This window comes from Podarcis cretensis (genome assembly GCF_951804945.1).
Source record: "Podarcis cretensis genome assembly, chromosome: 10".
In the NCBI taxonomy this organism is placed as follows: domain Eukaryota; kingdom Metazoa; phylum Chordata; class Lepidosauria; order Squamata; family Lacertidae; genus Podarcis; species Podarcis cretensis.
In genome coordinates this window covers 14,162,144-14,175,803 of record NC_137179.1, presented here as the reverse complement: position 1 = coordinate 14,175,803, position 13,660 = coordinate 14,162,144, and the positions used below count along the sequence as shown (strand labels likewise).

General features: G+C 45.0%; 1 protein-coding gene across 4 annotated transcripts in view; it reads left to right on the top strand.

The window, feature by feature from the left end:
- The window catches only part of IAPP (islet amyloid polypeptide), a 44,002-nt gene extending 30,586 nt beyond the window's left edge, over positions 1–13,416 (top strand). For 2 of the 4 annotated variants that reach the window (XM_079993184.1, XM_079993185.1), the window contains exons 2-4: positions 5,078–5,174; positions 5,394–5,531; positions 12,780–13,416. In XM_079993184.1, the coding sequence (XP_079849310.1) occupies positions 5,095–5,174; positions 5,394–5,531; positions 12,780–12,951 (390 nt within the window). In that variant the 5' untranslated portion in view covers positions 5,078–5,094 and the 3' untranslated portion in view covers positions 12,952–13,416. Of the gene's footprint in view, positions 1–4,462; positions 4,627–4,649; positions 4,779–5,077; positions 5,175–5,393; positions 5,532–12,779 lie in introns of those variants that run through there. The other 2 variants (XM_079993182.1, XM_079993183.1) reach the window with 2 other exon arrangements.
- The last annotated feature ends 244 nt before the right edge of the window (positions 13,417–13,660 follow it).

Below are 13,660 nucleotides of genomic sequence, written 5' to 3'. Positions count from 1 at the left end.
AAGTGTGGATGGGGTAGCAGGCAGCGGAGAGGTCCTTCGAAGGCGAGAGAGTCCCATCAGGCTTCTCCTTGCTTACTCAAAGTGTTTGCAAAAGGGAAACAGGGCTGCCTTGGGGACGGTCGGGATGGTGAACCAACAAGCTGAGGTTCGGTTGGGACATTTCAAGTTGATTGGCAGCGCTTGCAATGTCTTGCTCAACTCATGGCTCTCTGCAAGCTTCGGCAATTAGTTGATCACCATGGATGGTCCACCAAGCAACCCCCTCTCCCCCCCCCCTCAATTTTGTGGAGTCAAAAGGTGGCCAGGAAATAGCAAGCATGCAAACATAGTGTCCATGGCCACTATCCTGGCAGCATCTTCCGTTTCCAGGTTTAGCCACATGTCTGCTGGCAGCAGGGTCTCTTTCCTTCCTTCTGCCAAACATTCTATTCTTATTTGCTTGACATATTTTACAATTTCTCCATATTTGGTAGGTTGTTCTTCTTACCTCAAAGGGGACCAGCTGCAACTAGGAGTGGGGTCAATCTATCCATTTCGGTTTCTCTCCATTTTTATTTCCCACTCTTAAGTTTAGACCTCTACATTTAAACATGAGCTTGCAATGCCAAAATATTTTTTTTGAAAAAAATGCCACAGGAAAACACATCAGCGCAGATCACTCCTAATTTATACACCTTTTAATGGCAATTTTGTGGTATTTTGGCCTAACACTCACATTTTTGCAAGCAATTTCCCCTAATATAATGCATGTTAGTATGTTGTTTTCACTAATGTCTCATTTTTTATGCACACGTTACCCTAGTATATGCTGCTTCTTTTTTTGTAGAAATTATTTGGCTGGAGATCTGCATTGCCAAATTCAGACGACAATGAATTCCAAAGGGCTGGCAGTGTTTCGGTCCTCGTGTTGTTTTGGAATGATGCAAGTTCACCTTTAAATGCAAACTGAATTGACCCCACCTCCCGCATCCCTAGTTGTAACTAAGCTTCCAATCCGATTTGAATTGTTTGCCTAACCAGCCACTTTTCATCCTGTAACAATGGCTACAATTAATCAGATTTTCATCTCTGCCATAGAACTGATTATTCTTGTATTCTAAGTTCCAGTCTGGTTTTGTTTTTGTTTTGTTTTTTTACTGTTATATAGTATTGCACTCCCCTGTATACCGGTGTATGTTATCTGGTGTATATTGAACCAAAACTACTCTCTTTAAATAGGTAAAGGTAAAGGAACCCCTGACCATTAGGTCCACTCGCGGACGACTCTGGGTTTGCGTGCTAAAAATCTAAAGATTTCATAATGTGTGATCAATTGCACATATAGACATGCATGCCAACAGGAACAAGTGCTTTTTACCTGGCGCTGATTATTTGCTAATGTCTAAGTTGAGAAGATGGGAAGCAGGCAGGTAGACAATACTAGAACATCCTGGAGACTTAGGATTGTTTGTTTGGAACTGTTTCTTTTCAAATGTAGAGGTTGAGCAAGTAGGAATCAAGCATGCTGGCAGATAGGTCTACTAGGTAAAGGTAAAGGGATCCCTGACCATTAGGTCCAGTCGTGGCCGACTCTGGGGTTGCGGAGCTCATCTCGCTTTATTGGCCGAGGGAGCCGGCGTACAGCTTCCGGGTCATATGGCCAGCATGACTAAGCTGCTTCTGGCAAACCAGAGCAGCGCACAGAAATGCCGTTCACCTTCCCGCCGGAGCGGTACCTATTTATCTACTTGAACTTTGACGTGCTTTCGAACTGCTAGGTTGGCAGGAGCAGGGACCGAGCAACGGGAGCTCACCCCATCGTGGGGATTCGAACCGCGACCTTCTGATCGGCAAGTCCTAGGCTCTGTGATTTAAGCCACAGCGCCATTGCCAGTCAAAAACATAGTAGCCACTTTCCTCCCAGCAAGCTCCAAACTCTGCCTTCCTACATTCAAACTGCAAAAACTTCCTCTCAGCCCATAAATGGAACTTCCTACAGCCAGTCATTCTTGGCACCGTAAGCCCACCTACACAATGAACGGCTGCACATTTGTTTATTTGCATGCTCAACTTTGCACCTTGGAGAAAACTATTACGAACATCTCAATTCTTGGTTAGGCTCAGCTCCCCAAATACTTGGGGGGTGGGTGTCACTATTCATAGCAGAACTGTCAAGCAAATGTCATCCGATGAGAACCTAATGAAAAAGGCAGGTTATCGTCCCCCTCTCTCGTTTTATTCCTGCCATTTTCAGAGGTGCATGCTTTTGTTGAAGTAGGGAAGCCTGGAAAAGAATCCAGATGGTTGAAAGTCAGGAGCGGAGATGGACGGACACAAATAGCCTCTGCTCCAGATTTCTTCCCAGTAAGTTTTGCTCTGAACATTTTTTAAAGGCGGAAGGGGTTCGCTTCTCAGCACAGCCATCACCCTATTCCTAATCATGCAGGAATAATGTGAAGAGTATTTGGTAAGCAACTAGAGACAGCTGCAGCTCCTACTTTAAAAGATAAATGAATGAGCAGCCTAATTCAAATTCAGGTCCATGTTACTGGGGGAGGGAGGTTAACCCTTTCCTCACACATTTTTCTGTGTTTTCCCTAGTACAAGCGTTGCCACATCCAAATGCTATGGGGTCACTAACATGTGTAGCCCTCCAGATATTGCTGGGTTTCAACTCCCATCAGCCCCAGATGATGTAGTCCATGGTCAGGGATGATGGGAGTGGTAGCCCAACATCATTTGGAGGGCCGGAGCTGAGCGACCTTTGCTGAAGCTATTTGTCCTGTAGGGCAGCAGTCAGTTTTTAAAGGGATGGTTTTCATCTGAAAGGTTAATAGCCCCTGCCACCATTGTCCAAATCCAAAACAGTCACCTATGTTCATACACAACCCTGCAGAGTCAGCGCCATCCAATTGACTGCTGACACTATGCAGGTGCACTAACACTAATGGTGCACTCAGACTTTTCCCTCTCTGTGAACCATCTCACTTCATGGTTGCAAGGTGCATAGAGAACAATTCAGTCTTACTGTAGAGTTCTGATTATTCATTTCAATACAGTGGTACCTCGGGTTACAGACACTTCAGGTTATAGATGCTTCAGGTTACAGACTTCGCTAACCCAGAAATAGTACCTCGGGTTAAGAACTTTGCTTCAGGATGAGAACAGAAATCGCACGGCAGCAGCGGGAGGCCCCATTATCTAAAGTGGTACCTCAGGTTAAGAACAGTTTCAGGTTAACAACAGACCTCCGGAACGAATTAAGTTCTTAACCCGAGGTACCACTATACTGTCTGTCACACAAACACAATCTGCACCAAATTAGTTCTGTGTGGAATTTTCCTGTTCAGGTTCCAGCCAGCCAGTCAGGCTTTCAACCAGGGCGTGCCGTTTTCTGTTTTCCACGCCCAAAAGACATTCAGCATTCCATGGCCAGTGAGCATGCTCAGTCCTAAATGGGTATTTTTTTGTTCTCCCCGAAGTGGAAGGATCCTTTAAGGCAGGCATCCCCAAGCTCAGCCCTCCAGATGTTTTGGGACTACAAGTCCCATAATTCCTGACCACTGGTCCTGTTAGCTAGGGATGGTGGGAGTTGTAGTCCCAAAACATCTGGAGGGCCGAGTTTGGGGATGCCTGCTTTAAGAGAATTTTCCCCTACTTCCTGCAAAACTCTGGGTTCTCTCAAGCATACTGACAGCCTCCCATATTTCTGAATTGCCCTGTTTTGGCTGCAAAGCTTCTGCAGTCAGTTTTAGTGGGAATAGATGGATAAATGCATTGATGGATGAATGAAAGACACACACACACACTGATAGTTCTTCCTTTCTTAAGAACCTCAAGCACCACTTCTCCCCATATGAGCCAACCTGGACCCTGCAATCATCACCTGAAGCCCTTCTTTGTGTGCCTTTCCCCAAGAGAGGACAGAGGGTGGCAACACGAGTACAGGCCTCTTCTATGGTGGCTCCCCATTTATGGATGCTCTCCCCATTAAGACTCACCAGACACCTTCATTACATATCATTAGGCTCCAGGCAAAAACATTCCACTTCTCCCAGGCCTTTGGTTAATTAAACCAAAGTATTTGTGGGAGGGAGGTTATTGGTTCCCTTTTGCTGTTTTGTGTCATTATGTACTTTATGCTCTCAATTTGCATTTTTACGCTGCGAAGTGCCCTGCGATCTTCGGATGGCGGGCGGTCTACAAATTTACTAAATAATAATAAACAAATCCTTACAGAATGCCCAACTATGTGAATTTCATTAGTTCTTCACCCTGCGTTTCGTTTCCTCTTCCTTGCCTCACAATTCCTTTTTTTAAAGAAAATCTGTTTTGTTGCCTTATTGAGCGGCAGTTAACGCCCAAAGGGGACAGCAACTCTCGGCAAAATTATTAGACCTCTTCTTGAAATGCTGGTGTTGGTACTCATGTCGCGATGCCTTGCGTTATTAGCATCCCTTCACAAGAGCTTCCCGAATTGGCCTGGCTAAGATTTACCGACGTGTAAATGGAGGGATGACCCATCAGCCTCTGCTCATTACGGGGGCACTTTTTATCTATAGGGAGAGAAGTTAATGACAGAAGCTCTCTCGCTCTCTCTTCTCTCTCTCTCCCTGCCTGATGTCAGAGCTGAGAAAGCTATGAAGAGTATATAAGTGCTTGTATTGCTTGCGAACAAGGCAGGTGGGGGGAAAAAGGTAACCCAGAGTCAGAAGCAAGTGTGGGATTGTTCCCTGCACGATTGCTTCCAATACTGGCATTTACTAGATTTCCTCGGCTCCTTCCTCAGCCACTGACAGGTAACGGGGTTCTTCTTTGGAAACCGAAATCAGAAAAAAGTATAGAAAAGAGGGGTGGATTTTAAAGTAACGCAAACTGGAAATTTTGCCGGGATTGATGGCAAATTGTTAAGGCAGAATTCTGTTAAAACATCTGGGGAAACAGAGGAGATGTTTTCTAATCGTTTAGATTGGAACGGGGATCTTTGGGTTATTCTTCCTGTTCTGACTGAATATTCGGTGTGGATGCAATTGTAGTGCTCAGTGAATGTTTCTGGCTGAAGTTTGTCTTGTGTGATTTCTTTCCCCACCACTCCCAGAAAGACCCAGAGGAGAGATGTGCAGCCTCAAAGGACCCTTCCTTTTCATCATTTTGTCTATTACTTTAAATTCCCTGGAAGCGACGCCTGTCGACAGGTCAGTAACCATTAAGCATATTCTGCTTTTTAAAAAGAAGTCAAATGATATATATTTTTTGTAGTGTTGCACATGTGGATGTTGGGGTTTGGGTGTTGTTGTTTTTGGCCATATCAATTGCAAAAGGCAGAGGGAGGGAAGGAGATAAAGAGGAAGGGAAGGAGAAGAAGGAGAAGCATGAAAAGAAAGAACATTTTTGCTTTTTATCCTTGTTTAAAGACTTCTCTCCTTGGCTGATGATTTATCCGATGGCACTCCCAACAGACAAGAGTGGCTCTTACCCATCGTCTCCCGAAGTAGCGGCTTCTTGGGAATTAACAGTGCACTGATCGGAGAGGAAGCGATAAAGCCCAAAAGGTACCAGATTTGTTTGGATTGCTTTTGATTCAAATGCAAAAGATGCACAGAGGGACAGTGTGTTGTGAACTGCATTTGAGGCTCGCCTAGGCATTGCGTTTCTGTTCAAGTTCCTGTGGTTATTCATATCTCCAGACAATGTTTGCAATATTCTCCAGCTCCACACCTTCAGATGCAATTTGCACTTTCGCTCATTCCACTGCTAGCATATTTGGCAGTGAATAGTATATCATTGCTTCTGTTTTATAGAAGTTCTGCTAACAAGTCTCTCCTAGCTGCCTAAGATTTCAACCCTCCTTGAATTTATTTCTAAAAAGCACTTTACCAATCAGGTGGTAAGATCGAATAGATCACCAATTTGGATTTATTTATTTTTTTATGTGGTGAAGTTGACAATGATGCCAATTTCATTATGAAATTGCATGAAGTGTTATTGTTGATACAGCAAGGATATAGCTATAGATCTGGGGTGTCTCATGAACTCCAGTGTTATTTCCTAGAGGTCACCTTTTTCCTTGAACATAAACTATCTTGGAAGTAGAAAAGAAAAATACAAATACTGAATGGCTGTCAGCAATTTATCCTAACTACTCTAATCCATAAGAAATAGCTATGGGGTGAACAAGTGGGAAGATTTAAGAGTATTAAGATTATTTAGGTCCCTAATACCTTGAGTATGCAGTATTTCATTATTTCCCATTTGCTTTAATTAGAATCAAACTGACCCCCAAGGCCATTTTAATGAAATAAAAAAAGGAGGAATGCTTGACATATTTTGGGGGGCATATTAAATATCAGAAAAGCCACCAAGAAGTATGACTCGAACTTTTGATACTTTTCAAACTTTGTAAAGGTTTTGTTTTGCATGGAGTTACTGCTATTTGATTTCTCAAAGGATTATTGCATAGGATTTTTCTTTCCTCCCATCCTAAAAAGATCTTCAGGAGAGAGTGTTAGCAGGCATGGAAATAAGACTTTTGTTTTTAAGTCCTCCTTGCTCAGATAAATGTACACGGTTGTTCACACATTACACTGCACACAAGTATAAGCTGTCACTCCACACGTACAAGTGTTGGGGTGAAAAAAGCGAGCCCTTGTTCATTTGTACACAGGTGACTGTTCACTCGTTGAACATTGCTTGTGAATTACTGTACGGGTGTGCACAGCTCAACTATTTTCATACACAGATTGTGCATTCGTCGAATGTAATGTGTGAATGTTCCTTACAGCCTAAAAAATAACAACCATGTAAAAAGTTACTGGGTTTGTGTGCTCTTTGTGAGTTCCGGGAGCATTTTCATTTAAGGAACCATAAATACTGTCTTATTAAACAGCTATAAAAAGAGCAATTTTGATATAAACAAATGAAACAATATAATAAAGGGCAGCAGGCCTTGGTAGGCTTCCTAAGTTCCTAGCTAGTTTTAAATCAGTTTCCTAATTTTAGTTAGGGAACCGTGCACAGCCTCAGACCATGCCTTCTGTAGGGAGATGATTACCTGTCAGAGGATGCTAATTAAAACAACAACAACAACAACAACAACAACAACAACAACAACAACTATGCAGGTAGCTGTGAATGGAGGTGTGCTCTTGAAATTCTTTGCTGCAATTCCCTCTTTGTGTGAGAGACATAAGGAGTGAATGCACAGTGCAGATTTTACAAGTAGGGACTGTGATGCTCAAGGGTTGGCTGACCAGTCACCTGTAACTGTCCTCAGAATAGTGAGAAGCATTGCACTGCTCTCTTAGGAATGGACCATAGCTCAGCCTTGTGTCCCAGGTTTAAAGGTAAAGGTAAAGGTACCCCTGCCCGTACGGGCCAGTCTTGACAGACTCTGGGGTTGTGCGCCCATCTCACTTAAGAGGCCAGGGGCCAGCGCTGTCCGGAGACACTTCCAGGTCATGTGGCCAGCGTGACATCGCTGCTCTGGCGAGCCAGAGCCGCACACGGAAACGCCGTTTACCTTCCCGCTGGTAAGCGGTCCCTATTTATCTACTTGCACCCGGAGGTGCTTTCGAACTGCTAGGTTGGCAGGCGCTGGGACCGAGCAGCGGGAGCGCACCCCGCCGCAGGGATTCGAACCGCCGACCTTTCGATCGGCAAGCCCTAGGCGCTGAGGCTTTAACCCACAGCGCCACCTGCGTCCCAGGTTTACTCCCCAGCATCTCCAGGGAGGGCTCTCATCTGAAATCTAAGGAGTGCTGCCGCCAATTGGTTTAGGCATTTCTGACCTCAACAGAACAACAGTCTTACTCGGTATCGATTCTCATGCTTCCACTTGTGTGAGTTCTTGTGCAAACAGGCAGACATCACTTGATTTCAGCAGAAGTATAGTGTCCAAGCCTTATGAGGAATGGTTGAGGGAATTGGGCATGCTTAACCTGGAAGGTGAATTCTCTCTCATTGGAAGAAGAAGAAGAGTTTGGATTTGATATCCCGCTTTATCACTACCCAAAGGAGTCTCAAAGCTGCTAACATTCTCCTTTCCCTTCCTCCCCCACAACAAACACTCTGTGAGGTGAGTGAGGCTGAGAGACTTTAGAGAAGTGTGACTAGCCCAAGGTCACCCAGCAATTGCATGTGGAGGAGCGAGGAATCGAACCCGGTTCACCAGATTACGAGTCCACCGCTCTTAACCACTACACCACACTGGGTGGCCAATTGCTGAGATTCCTACATTGCAGGGGTGGGACTAGCTGCTCCTCAGAGTAATTCATTCAGCAGTTGCTTTATGCCTGGTAGGAGGGGAATTGGAGGGGAATAAATCCTCTCCAAAATGCCCTGTAAATGTATGAATGTTAATAACCCTTGTAAGTTACATGCAAAAGACCCCCCATTTAGGTGTCATTCAATCGATTTGAGCAGCAGCTTCATGGTATCTTCAGAGAAAGATAATTATAGTATAGTTAAGTCATTAAGCAGCAACAATGACTCAATGTTAACTTTCAGACGCACTTTTTAAAGGCTATTTAGAGAACTTGCTGATATCATGAGAATGATTAGCATGACAATATCTTGCTCCCATCAGCTACTCCTGAAGAAAGAGAAGAGCTCCATTCAGTGGCAACTGCTCCCCCTAAAATACTTTCCTCCAACGTCTTCCCTAGTCACCAGCTGTTCTTTGGTCCAACCAACAAAGATGGAAGTTGCTGGCCTATGTGTTAGCTACACCTAACCTGGAATTGAGTCTGCTCTGTGATTTGTGGCTCCAATGGGCCAAATCTTTATGTAGATTGGCCTGATAGGCTGCCCTCTTGTCAATCACCTGACATCACAATGGCATCAGGTCGGAAGTGCTGCTAAAATGGAGGGTTCCCCCTCTTCGTTTTAGCATGCATACCCCTTCTGAATCAGAAAGCAGTTTTCAACAGAATCCCCTGCCAAAAGAAGGGAACAGGTGCATGTAGCCAAAATAGGATTTAACCATATCCTCCTGACCATTAGATGACATGTGGGCCAAGATGGCCAGTGGCCTAGAATTTCCCCACCCTGACTTATATTATTACATTACATTATTCTATGATTCTATAGGTTTTCAAGCAGATGGAAGGTCATCTGTCATTGATGCTTTAGTTGGAATCTCATTTCTTGTAACTTGAAGCCATTGGTTTGAGTCCTAGCCTCTGGAGCAGGAGAAAACAAGCTTGCTCCGTCCTCCATGTGATAGCCCTTTAGGTATTTGAAGATGGCTATTATATCTCAGAGGAGTCTCAGGCTAAATATACCCAGCTCCTTCAACCATTCCTCATAAGGCTAGACCCTTGATTATCTTAGTTGCCCTCCTCTGCACATGTTCCAGCTTGTCAACATCCTTCTTAAACTGTGGCACCCAGAATTGGAGACAGTATTTCAGGTGTGCTCTGACCAAGGCAGCATAGATCGGTACTGTTACAGTGGTACCTCGGGTTAAGAACTTAATTCGTTCTGGAGGTCTGTTCTTAACCTGAAACTGTTCTTAACCTGAGCTACCACTTTAGCTAATGTGGCCTCCCACTGCCGCCGCGCCATTTCTGTTCCCATCCTGAAGCAAAGTTCTTAACCGAGGTACTATTTCTGGGTTAGCAGAGTCTGTAACCTGAAGCATCTGTAACCCGAGGTACCACTGTACTTCCCTTGATCTGGGCATTATACTTCTGTTGATGCAGTCTAGAATAGCATTAGCTGCTGCTGCATCACACTGTTGACTCATGTTAAGTTATTAAAACCCTAGATCATTTTCATGCCTACGACTGGCAAGCCAGGTGTCCCCTGCCTTATATTTCTTCAGCTGCTTCTTCCTGCCAAAGTGTAGAACCCTACTGAAATTCATTTTGTTAGTTTGGGCCCAGTTCTCCAATCTGTTGAGGTCATCTTGAATCCTGATTCTGTCTTCTGTGGCATTTGATGTCATCTGCAAATTGGATGAGTATCCCCTCAATTCCTTCATCTAAGTTGTTTATAAAGATGTTGAACAACAACAGACCTAGGACAGAACCTTGCAGCACCCACTTGTCACTTTTCCCCAGGATGACAAGGAACCATTAATGAGCACTCCTTGGGTTCAGCCAACCTAACAAATCCACTAAAAATAACCTCATCGAGCCCACGTTTTTCCAGCTTCTCCAGTTTCCCTGTCAGAATTTCCACCTCAGTCCACATTTGCTTTTGGCCCTGCCTATCACTGCCATGTGACCCCCCCCCTAGACATTTTCCCAAATAGGAGTGCAAACCTCAGGCTGAGAAACATCATGTCTTCCCAACCCGATACCTTAGAAAATCTGGCCCTTGTCTCTCTGAGCTGAAACCTATTTCCTGAAGAGATGGCTTGAAGAATCATTTTCAAGCATCCATGATTGTCAGTGAGATCAGCCCATATACGGAACAAGGTACAATGTTGTTATATGGTTTCAGTGCAACCAAGATATTGGCTTCATGCATTGAGCTTCGTTATTTATTAACCTCTTCATTCAGCTTTAAGAAGAAAAGATCTGGAAAGGTCCTGCAAGGGTTTGTGTGTCTGATTAAAATCCACTAGGTCTATTGTTATTGTGCTTCTTTGACAGCTAGAAGAATCTTTTCATTCTTGTTCCACTAGGAGCAATCTTCAAAAATTGCTTCATGTGGGATTGTAACGGAAAGAAAAGGCAATTGTACTTTTTTGGAAAAGAAAGGAAGAAGAAAAACCCACAAGTCCATGCCTAACTGGTTCGGATTGGTAAGAGGCCCATATACAGTAGATGGGCCAGCCCTGATTTCAGCTACATAAAGATCCACACTCAGAGAATAAACTTTAGTATGTAAGATTTGGATCATAGTTGTTTGCAAGATGAGTTTACTTTTCAAATTCAACATGGAACAATATATCTCTATGTCAGACAGAAGGTTCAATCTTTTATCCATTAGGATTGCAACTTCGACAAAACATTGAACAAAACATAGATTTTAATAGATGGGGATCTCTGTAGTATTTAGATGTACAAATAGCTGGAGATGTAAATGTCAAGAGAAAGAGGGACAATACCTTGCTTGATTGTTAGATCTCTTGATAGAATTTGTAGAATCGTGTGCTGGTCCCGGGGGGAAGGTTACCGTTGGCGTAGTCAAAGTCCGGTCCTGGGTCAATAGCCTGGAAACAGTTCCGAAGGAGCGGGGCGAGGTCCGAAGCAGGAAGCCGGGCGGGGACAGGAACACTGGAGGAACAGGACTGGATGCTGGCCGAAACAGCTCTTCTTCGACGTTGCTCCCGCAACCTGGGACCGGGCTGACTGGCCTTTATCTTCTCTGAGGCCAGGGGCGGTCCCGGCCCCCAGGAGACCCGCCCCTCCTGGCCTTAAGGCGAGCACTCCTCCTGGGAGAAACCAGTTCCCTCCGCCTCTCTGCCCTGAGCCTCTGCAGTTCAGGAGAGGCTGAAGGGTTACTGGGCCCAGGGGGAGACTTACCTGCAGGCACTGAGTCCTCAACCACCTCTGGAGCCAGAGTGGAATCACCTGGTGCCTGCTCCTGAGGATCCAGTGCAGGCGCTTCAGAATCAAGGCCCTGCCCCAGTTCAGCCGGCCCTGGAGGTGGGGACTCCTGTGCAGGCTGGGATTCCTCTGGTTCAGCCTCTGAATCGGAATCCCAGGCCATCACAAATCGTCTGTTGGTTATCCCATGCCATCCAGGTCAGCAAAAACAAGTGCTCTAGCCATGAAGGTTCATGACAGTTGAATGAATTTTATTATTATGGTCACAAACCAGTTCTGGCTCACTTACAATATCAGGAAAATCATAAAACACAACAGGAATACATTGAATTGCAATTGGGTATAACAGAGACAATTCAGATATAGTGACAGTTAAAAATATACATTAAATCTTGATCACTAAAATATAACCTAAAATTGTCATTTAAAACCTTGATCATTTTGGTAGTACAGCTTGTTCCCTAAGTTTTATGGCAGTCGCACAGAATTTGGCCACCCTTAGCGTGATCTCTAGATCCTTGTCCTCTACCACGAGTTTTAGACATAAGGTTCATGACAGTTCAGAGAACTTTCTTTCTGAGATAATCTATTTCTAGGTTAATGAAGAAAGTGTGAGAGTCCAAAGTCACTTCACAACACAGCAGAGTCAAACAACGCAATGTGCAAAGTTCAATAAATAAAGAGGAGGCTGACAGCCTACACCAGGGGTAGGAAACCTCAGGCTGGGGGAGGGGGGCAGATGCAGCCCTTGACGACTGTCTACCTGGCCCTTGGGGGCTTTCCCCAGACCATGCCTTCTCCCCAGCCATGACCTCTGCTGACTAGCTGTGATTCCTACGTTGCAGAAGGTAGGACTGAATGACTCTTGGGGTCCCTGTCAACCCTTTGGTACTATGATTCCAGCAACTGGTAATTCATTACTGCCTCTGGTCATGGAAGCAGAGCAGAGCCATCACAGCCAGCTAGCTGTTCCACCGATAGCTGTACCTATGATCATGCGCTCTACCTCCACAGTCATGCTTCTGAAGGCCGGTTGCTGGAAACCACAGGAGGGATCTTGTGCTCATGTGCTGCTCCCTGGTTGGCCACTGGGAGAACAGGAAGCTGGACCACCCATTAGCCAGATTCAGCAGGGCCCTTCTTATGCACTTATTTATTGATTAGATTTATCTACCACCATTCATTGTCTCAGGGCCAGTTATGTTCTAGTGAAGCAGCTTAGTGTTGCAATCAGCCATGGCAGCAGGAGTGCCTGTCCCAAGGTTTTCACAGTGGTGTGTCTCTTCTTTTCAATGTCCCCAGCCACCGCCTAGAGAAACGGAAGTGCAACACGGCCACGTGCGTGACACAGCGCCTGGCAGACTTCTTGGTCCGGTCCAGCAACTCCATCGGTGCGATCTATTCGCCGACCAACGTGGGGTCCAACACCTACGGCAAGAGAGACAGAGAGCCTCCAACCTATCTACAACTTTAATGTTGCAAGATGGTGAGGATCAAGGTCCTCCTTAGGGATTCCCCCTCCCTCCCTCCCTCTGTTTGTTTGTTTTTTTAATGTACAAGGACCTGATCCTTAAAAGTCCTCCACCCAAGTTCTCTTTGTCTGAACGAAGCTGCCGCTCGGGCAAGCAGCCTGCGGATTTGGCTGCCCACATGACCCCTCTCCCTTTTGGTCATTGAATACCTGTCTATCCTTCAGAGTGCCTTGTTTTCTTTGTGTGGTATCTGATGTACGTGACTTTCATGGATTCGCCATGCCTCTGTGTGTGTGAAGGATGAAACACGTAGCACTCCTGCAATGTGGTTGTGAAATGCCTCCCTTCAAAAGAAAATAAACCTCACGCGCCCATGCCACAAAACCTGAAATGTAAAAGTGCGACAGCCACTCGTTTCTCTTTCTTTCATTTTTTTAAAAATTAAAATGATTTAAAAAATGACGAAATGCAAGGTGTATGTCCTTGTAGTCCCATCTGAGTGGAACCATATGTCAGGAGGTCCTACACATGAGTAGGAGTCTGGCAGAGACACATGCCTGACTGGCATGTTCTCTCTCTCCTGGTCATTCATTCGGGAGATTCAAAATCTTTCTCCAGTCTGAACATCACAGTGACTGATACCTTAAGACCAGCGGTGGCCAACTTCCAAGAGACCTACTCACTAAATTAAAAACAGGCAGTGATCTACCA